Consider the following 8,790-nt stretch of genomic DNA (forward strand, 5'->3'; position numbering starts at 1 on the left):
TCAGTGTTTAAAAAGCAAACCCGAGTAAATTTAATTATAAGTTACGTTTAATTTTATTTTTATCTCCTTTCCATGGAAAGATGAATTTTATTGAAATTCATTAGAAATTTGTAATATGTAAGAGTAGTGGGTCAAATAAGCTGAGAGCCACTGTAAATGTGAATGCCAATATGAATGCAATTGTGTGGGCGACAGAGATGGAAGCTGCTAGACGGGAGAAGAAATAGGGGAAGTGGCAATAGTTATGGACAGGAATGCAATTGCTGTATGCGTCTGACAGTTGCGTACATTTTAATTAGTTATTTTTTTTGGCTGGCAATTGAAGCGCCTAAAAGCGCGCTGCAAAAACATGAATTGCCGCATTCACACACACAAACAAACACACACATGCCAGCGAGCCTTAACACTAATACAGACGCACAGCAACCAGAGATAAAGTGAGAGAGAGAGCGCGAGCTGGAATTATATGCAATGCAAATGGTTTTTTTTTCCTTTTCTTGCTTTTTCTTTTGCTTACCGCTGTCGACGCTGACGCTGACGTTGGCGTCTCCTGCGCTGCCGCTGCCGCTGCCACAAATTGAAATTGTGATTTCTGTCTGTGATTTTGTTGTTGTTGCTGTTTGTTGTTTATATTTCTTTTTTTTATTTATATATATTCTATTTTGTTTTAGGCGCTGCACTTTAATTTACATTTGTTATTATTACTAGCTGTAAACACATGAAAAAATTTGCAAAAAAAAATAAATTAAAACAGAAATCGAGATGAAAATGTTGCTTGATGTTTTTTATTTACACGCACGAAACAGCAAAAAAAAAAAACAAAGGAGGTAAACTAAGGAGAAGTTTGTTATTAAAACAAGAAACAACAATACAAATTATTGTTTGTTTTTGTTGTAGTTGTTGTTGCTGTTAGTATTGTTTTATTCGCGTTCACATTCACAAAAGTCTAACATCAAACATTTTCATACTGCTCCTGTGTCTAACTTTGTTTATGGCACTGTATGCAGAGAGTATAAATTGCGCGCTCTGCATCCGCCTCGCACGAGTGTCGCTGCTGAACTGAACTGAACTGCCGTTTATTTACACGATGACGTTGTCGTCTGCAAGCAGCGAACGACGAAAGACGAACGACGAGCGCGGCGGCAGAGCTTTAGCTTTAGCTTCAGCCCTATACGCGGACAGAAAAGCTCTACAAGTGCGACGACAGCAGCAGCAGCTGAACATTTTATATGTTGTGCTTGTGCTTCTGCTTGTGCTTGCGGCGTTTAACAGTCGAGTCCATTCAATTGGATCAAGATTATATTTTATAATTTATTTGTTTAATGTCAACTAAGAACAGTTGACTTAAATATAATAATAAAAATTATAAAATTATGAAAAATATGTAAAATTCAAAATTAAAAACTGAAATGATGAAAAATAACAAATTTAAAATTATTTATTATATTATTAAATTTATTTATTTTACATAAAGTTTTTGTAATTCGTAGCTTAAGTTTTTTTTTCTTACTATGAGAAATCATAAGATCTAGAGCGAAATATTTTTTTTTCAAAACTTATTAAATTTGAATGCATGAATGAACTTAGAGGCCAAATGATGATGAAAACACAAGTCACAAGTCAAAGCTTATTCAATTTGGCATGATTATTTACAAAAAAAAAAAAGAAAACGTCTCAAAATCATATTAAAAGTGTTCTTTTACAATATTAATGACATAAGAAATTGATTACAAGTGAAAACTTGTTCAAAGTTCCAACAAATTAAAGAATGTTAGTATACTTTTATGGGCAGCATTGTGGTAGGGCCATCTTAGCGTCTCTCTGTGTATGCGTGTGTTTGTTTGCGTGTTTATTTGTTTGTGTGTGTGTGCTCTCTTGTTTTTGTTTGGTTTCCAAAGCTAACGATGGCCAAAGCTTGAAAGCAGCAAGGGTTTTTTCTGTCACAGGTGCGAGTGAGATGCTGCACGTGCTTTTTGACATTAGTATTGGGCAACGTGCGAAAGCACGTGAGCCTGCCTGAATATAACGGCAAATTGCCGCCTTAGCAGCCTTAGCTTATTATTCCTCATATTTAATACACTGCGCTACATAAATATATGTACATAGTATACAATTGAAATATGTACATATATAGTTATGTAGATAGTTGCTTAAAATTTTGTTAAAGCGGCTCTTGTTGCTGGATGCTGTTGACCTTACCTTGGTGGTACCACCTCCAAGACAGCCGACACAACCGACAACCGACAACCAACAACCAACAACCATCAAGTCATTGTTGAGCGGGATTATACATTTAAGCTTTTGTGCCAATTGGCGTCATTGTTTGAGGTTATGTGTGTGCGTGTGCGTGAGCGTGTGCATGTGTGTGTGTGTGTGTGTGTGCAGAAGTGCCCTCGTGTTGTCCTCGTATCGCTGCCCCCGACGCTGCTTTGACCCTGACAATGGGCTCCATGGTGCGGCATTACTTGCTATGTATTCATTTAATTTAATTTGTATCTTAAGCTATTTAACGACCAGCGCAACAAAACGGAAACGGATAGCAATACAAGCCACCCCCACAACAACCCCTAAGCCCCCACCCCTTTTTCAACTAACGGTAGCGGAAGTCCAGTCATACGCTTATTGATGCGTTTCGACTTTTAGTCTTTTTTTCTACGTTCTTACTAATTATTTGTTGCATTACTTAAAAAACAGTGAACTTTATCATTTAGATGTGTATTTCTGGAATAGCCCTAACATTTCTGGAAAATTCTTGGTTGGTTTACAATTTGCTTATAAAATTTATTATAATGATGCAATAATAATGATTTTATAATGATTTTAATGCATTTTTATTAATGATCATTTTTAATTTTGGTTAATTTTATAAAAATATGACTATAATTATTATATTTGAGCAACAAAATAAAAATTATTCATGTGTTAAATGTGTTTAATAAACCATTTTATTATTTGACTTGTGTGTTTTCTTTGGGTTCCAAACAATATTGAAATAAAATCCTATTCGTTAGCCATAAATTAAAAGTAATTTATTTCTAAGAAAAAAATTATAAAAATAATAAATAAGTAAACATTGTTTACTTGTGATTTTTATTTCCATTTACCTCATATATAATGATTTTAAATCAAAATTATTTATGATAATTGATACATATTCATAATCAATTATTTTAAAGACATGGAGAAAAGGCTAACGAATTTTTAAAAGAATAATTTTTGTTTTGGTGTTATTATTAAACCATTTGTGAATTCCATTTTATATTATTTCGATATAATAATTATAATTTACGATTCCTTCTTAAAAATATATATTTTTTAAAGTAACAAAATACAAGAAAATTTAAATATCTAAAAAAAAAAGTTTTAATATATACATGTGCACCTGCAACAGTCACAGCTATTAGACATACATATAACATTGATTTTACATACATAAAAAAGCACCGATATTGTTTAGTATTTGTTTGTTTGCTTTTGCTTTAAATGTACGCTAATTTAAGTCTAAGTGGATTAAGTTTTGCTTTGCACGGGCTTCAGGGACACGCAAGCACTCTTGACTTACATATTTTCCACCCAAGGTTAAGCCAGATTAAATTCTAAACAACAATTCAATATTAGAAAAATACATTTAAATTCGCGCGCAGTCCTCAAACACATGTTGTACAACGTATCGATAACAGGCATGCTCGATTATCACACTGCCGATTGCAGGCAGAGTCTACTCGTGTTTTGCTCGTGTATTAGTAAATCAAACAACTGATTTAAACGCGTGCCCATCACTATATAGTATATTCTGATATTATTATATCAAATATATTATATCAAAGTTATTATCGATAATATCGCATTCAATATCGCAACCAGTGCTGCCAACTTTATACATCAAAAAAAGCTGTTTCTGTTGAAAATGAATATAAAATTTCATTAATAATTTTTTTTATAATTGCTCAAAAATGCCAATGTGAGAATACTTGTTAATGCATTTTGAATCTATTATAAAAATTATCTGATTAATAAAGCTAGTTTACAATGCAGACAAGTTAATCGAAATATATGTAAGCAATTGTAATAATTAAGCATTTCGAGATCGAATTTATTTTATTTAATACGTAACACCATTATTATAAAAAAGCACGCCGCATGCTATTTAAATTTAAAAAATTTTAATAAACTAAATTATTTATAATTTTAAAATATTTCTAGCAATCGAACTTTGTTAATAGCCAGAACTAGCTATTAAATGGCTGAGCTGGCAACGCTCATCGAGCAAGTAAATATCGATATATCGCACAGTTGTAAGGCTATCGATGCTATCGCGCATCAGCTGTTTGCTGGCATTTTTAGCACATTTTACGCTGTCGACTTGCACAACAAAATTTTCAGCCGCTTTGCAATAAATTACAATTTTAACAAGTTTTCTAACAAAATGCGTCTAACAAATGTGCTGTTTAAGAAAGTGAAGAGCAAGTATGTTAATTAAATATATGTAGTATATAAATACTTATGTAATTACATGAATGTTTACATTATTTACAGACGCATTATGGTTGTACTCGAGAGCGTGGTCAGCGGACATCAGTTCAATGCATTCCGTGATCGACTGGCCGATAAGATCGAGTTAATTAAATTCGATCCATACAGTAAGTGACAATCATATACACAATATATATAGCTTAACAATTTATGTTGATTTTATTTCATGTTTTTCAGTTCAAAAGGAGAGCTTGTATCGTGAGCGCAAGAAAATTCGCAGCGCCTAAAATGGAAATAGAATATTTAAATTCTCCAGTTTTTCTTTGCTTTCTTTTGTTTTTTAAATATTTTTGTAGCTTAAGTTAAATACATATTTGTTGTGTACATAAGCCAGTAACAAATTACTTTAGCTGTCTTTTTTGTTTATTAATTATTGTTGAGAACTCTTAATTCTATATATTCTGATTGTTATAAATACTATATACTATTTATAATATATATTCTGAATAGTTGCCAGCTTTATTTAGGTTTGAAATATAAAATTTCAAATATGTATTGTATCATTCTGAAATTAGTTTTTGACTCCTTTTATAGGAAGAGATTCTTTTCTTGAAGGAAAGGTTTTTCTCGCTTTTGTAGACACTACTGTAGTTTAAAGAGAGGCTCGAAGGAATCATTACTTAAAATGAAGAACTAAAAAAAGTCCCATAGAGAGAAGAAAGAAACCCCAATAGTCGAGTTTTCTATTTAAAAGAAAGGATTTTACCTTTAAAAGGAATATTTAGGTGAAAATTGTTGTCCCCAAAAAGAAAGAGTGAACCTATTAAACGGAAATAGCTTAATTAGAATGAAGAATTCCATAGGGAGAGATTACAAGAAGAAAATACACCACAAGAATGTTTCCCCATTCAGAAAGAATAATTTTTGTTTTAAAAGATGAATATTTAAAGAAAAGAAAAGTTCCCCAAGCAAAAATAGTTTAGCTAGACTGAAGAGTAGGCTTACCAGGAGAAAGAGTAGACAAATTGGTGTATATTTAGAAAGAATAGAGAGAGAAAGAGCGAGAGAGATTCTACATTTTCATGTAACTGCAAGAAATGTTATATATGAAAAAGAAGACAAAAAAAAAGTAATACTTTTGTATGGACTAGCGACTTGACGATCTTTAATTACAGTCTATGTTAACAATATCTACAGTTTACAGTTTAAAGACATTCTTCTGAGCAGACAGAACAGAGCTGACTCTTACAAAAAATCGTTGACATAAAGCTAAAATAGGATTTATTTGTTTTGGAAGCAGATGGATGCAAGTGCTATTTGAAGGGTTTCTTGGTCATTAGAAGACCGTGCTCCCAAAGAGCCGTAGCGACCTCAATGCGACGCTCGGCGCTGCGCAGCGGCAGCTCGGCAATCTTCAGATACTCGGGATAGGCTTTAATCAAAGCCTCCACAGCCGGCGCCTCATTCGGTTGTATTTCCATAAAGTTGGCCTCATATTTGCGATACTCCAAAGCATTATCCACATAATAGTAGAGCCGTAGACTGGAAGCCTCGGCTACCAGGCGTAGAATGTTGGCGCGCAGAAGACGCACCTGAGTCCGCTCATTTAGCTCATAATCCGCCAGACAATGTCCTTGGGCATCCGTTTCACTGCGGGAGCCAAAAACCGTGCGTAGTTTCTCCTCCGGCAGCACAACCGGCGGCAGGGCCTCATGCTGGTACTTCTTGGCCAGCTGATCGACAGCGGCATCTATCTGGGAATCGGTTGGCAGGAGATACTGTTGTATCATCTGATTAATACCCTGTACAAGTTGTGTGCGCTCTTCAGTCTGTGCGCCGCCATTAGCCAAGCCCAAATGCTGCCAGGTGTTTAAAGGTAAACCACGCCGTAAGGTCAGGTGCTTATTGATGGCACGCTGTAGCACCGTGGGCATCAGTTCTTCCAGAAGATTTGCATACGCCTGCTGTTGATAGACACTCAAGGTGATGTGTAGCGAGTGTTGTTGCTGCTCGGTCACAGCCTGATGCACCGTACCACGTGGAAAGTAGAGTATATCTCCGGGTTCCAAGACGGCATCAAATATGGGTGCACCCAGCTGTTCCTGCTTGTAATTGCCGGAACTGACGCGCCCCAGCAAATCACTGGGTAGCGGTGGCGTATAAAGACGCCAACGTTTCCTGCCCTCCACCTGCAGTACAAAGGCCTCGATGTCATCATAGTGCGGTGCAAATCCCTGACTATTCGGTGGTGTCAAATACACATTGGCACCCACCAGACAGTGAAAGTATTCCTGCATTACGGTGCACAACTGACGTAGGCCACTCAAATAGGTGCTGGGATTTAGAATCCGGATGCTGCAGCCGTCTCCGTAGAAGCCCCAGACAGTGGGTGGCATGGCTCTACCATCTGGATTATGGGTCTGACGTACCCCATTCTCATAGCTGGTCACATCGATGTTGGTGGTGAATTCCAGATGATTCTTGATCAACAGCTCATCAATCATCTTGAATGATATCAATTTCGAGAAGTAGGAAGAACGCTTTCGCATCACTTGACACGCATTCTTCTCCCAGTACTGTGAGAAGAATGTCTCGGGAGTTATGGGATTTAGTAGCCAGTAGAGCACACGTTTACCTTCTTCTATGGAATTCTGCAGATGCACCTCCTTACGCGCCGATTCTTCCAGGCCCTTTTCTAGCTTGCTTTTGGGCGGCTCCATTTGAACGTTTCTTTTGGAGCCTGTCCCTCCATTTGCCAGCGTTGCCACTTGGGACTTTCTTACTGCTCCAGCATTTGCCTGGGTTGCCACTTCGGATTTTCTGCTGCCTCCTGCGGCTGCTTTCTCTTTAGCCAGCATTGCCACCTGGGATTTTCTGCTGCCTCCTGCTCCATCATTTGCCAGCGTTGCCACCTGTGACTTTCTGCCTTTAACCACAGTTTCCTTTTGCTCCTCCTGTTGTTGCTTTTTGGGCAGCGGACACGACTTGGCCTTGGCCGCCATTTTGTCGGCCAGTTTGGGCGGCAAGGGACACGATTTGGGCGCCATTTTGTCTTTGCTGGGCAGCGGACACGATTTTGCTGCCACTGTAGAAGACGCCATTGTGAATCTCGACGCCACTGTCGACGCCGCAGTAAACGTCGCTGCCGCCGTTGCACGCTGCAAGGGACAAACGAGCTTTTGTTGCTTTGCAGCTGGCGGCTTATTGTTGTTGTTGTTATTTAAGTCATCGGCAAAAAGCTCAGCGCGCTTTTGTGCTTGACGTCGCTGCGGAGCCGGCGCAGGCGCAGCTGGCGAGCTTTCACTGCTGCTGCTGCTGCTGCGCTCTGGTGAGTACTCCACGCTGAATTGATCGCTCTCTTGGCTCTCGCTCTCTTGCTCGCTGCCTGCAGAAACATCGCTGCCTTGAAAGTCATCGCTGCCTGCAGTCGCATCGCTGCCTGCAGTCGCATCGCTGCCTGCAGTTGCATCGCTGCCTTCAGTTGCGTCGCTGCCGCTGTTGGCATCACTAGCGTCGCTGCTGGCGTCGCAAGCTCCTGCAGCGCAATGCTTGACCAGCTTTTTCATCTGCCTGGCCAAATCAGCTGTTGTCTCCAAATCATCGGACGCATCCTCAAAGCTGCTGCCGCTGCCGCTGCCGCTGCCAACGCAGCTGCTGTTGCTGTCCGACGTGCTGCACATTTTGACGCTGTTTGACGACTGTCTGTCATTTGTGCCGCCATTTTGATTTATACCGTTCGCCTTTTTTGGCAACTTCTTTAATGTACGCTTTGGTGCTTTTTTTGCCTGTTTTGTCCACTTCTTTGGTGCTTGTTTTGATTTGCTGCTTTTCACCCCTTTCTTTGGACTTTTTGGTTTGCTGCTTCTGGAATAGACCTCAAATGCCGACAAGTCCGATATATCCGACATATTATTGCTTTTCACCTAATTCATTTACTACCTGCAGAAATAAAAGTATTATTTAGTTTTCAATGGAGTTGTACTTTAAAAAATCGCACGTGCTTGACAGCTAGATTCCGATAAGCTGCATATCGATATTACATATCACTTGATCTTTTTTTCAATGTGAATCAACTCATTCAGTTCGCTCACTTGTTCACTTAATCAATATGGCTCTGTTCCTTCACTGTTCATGAACAGAACCACTTTCTTAAAACGACACTGACTTTTTTTTAGTTAATGAAGATAATAATACGTTTAACTAAGTTATAATTAACATTATAAGTTAAAAAAAATTTATATTCTTATCTAGGAAATCATAATGGATCAAAAATGTAGTGAAATTTATATATGTAACATATTGATTATATTTTAATGT

General features: G+C 37.8%; 2 protein-coding genes across 3 annotated transcripts; one reads left to right on the forward strand and one right to left on the reverse strand.

Annotated features, from left to right (window-relative positions):
- The first annotated feature begins 4,317 nt into the window (after positions 1–4,317).
- LOC117794332 (39S ribosomal protein L33, mitochondrial) lies at positions 4,318–4,877 on the forward strand. The gene is made up of 3 exons (XM_034634952.1): positions 4,318–4,467; positions 4,537–4,640; positions 4,711–4,877. Exons 1-3 carry the CDS (start codon positions 4,427–4,429, stop codon positions 4,758–4,760), a joined length of 195 nt encoding a protein of 64 aa, XP_034490843.1. The 5' UTR covers positions 4,318–4,426; the 3' UTR covers positions 4,761–4,877.
- A 732-nt stretch (positions 4,878–5,609) lies between these two features.
- LOC117794329 (bifunctional lysine-specific demethylase and histidyl-hydroxylase NO66) lies at positions 5,610–8,499 on the reverse strand. 2 transcript variants are annotated; one of them, XM_034634949.1, is made up of 2 exons: positions 7,596–8,499; positions 5,610–7,562 (listed from the first exon to the last, which is right to left on the reverse strand). In XM_034634949.1, the coding sequence occupies exons 1-2, from the start codon at positions 8,379–8,381 to the stop codon at positions 5,787–5,789; spliced, it is 2,562 nt and encodes an 853-aa protein (XP_034490840.1). In that variant the 5' UTR covers positions 8,382–8,499; the 3' UTR covers positions 5,610–5,786. The 2 variants fall into 2 exon arrangements, with proteins under 2 accessions (XP_034490840.1, XP_034490839.1); XM_034634948.1 differs by having other exon boundaries at positions 5,610–8,412; positions 8,471–8,496.
- Positions 8,500–8,790: the final 291 nt, after the last annotated feature.

This window comes from Drosophila innubila, chromosome X, assembly GCF_004354385.1.
Source record: "Drosophila innubila isolate TH190305 chromosome X, UK_Dinn_1.0, whole genome shotgun sequence".
NCBI lineage: Eukaryota > Metazoa > Arthropoda > Insecta > Diptera > Drosophilidae > Drosophila > Drosophila innubila.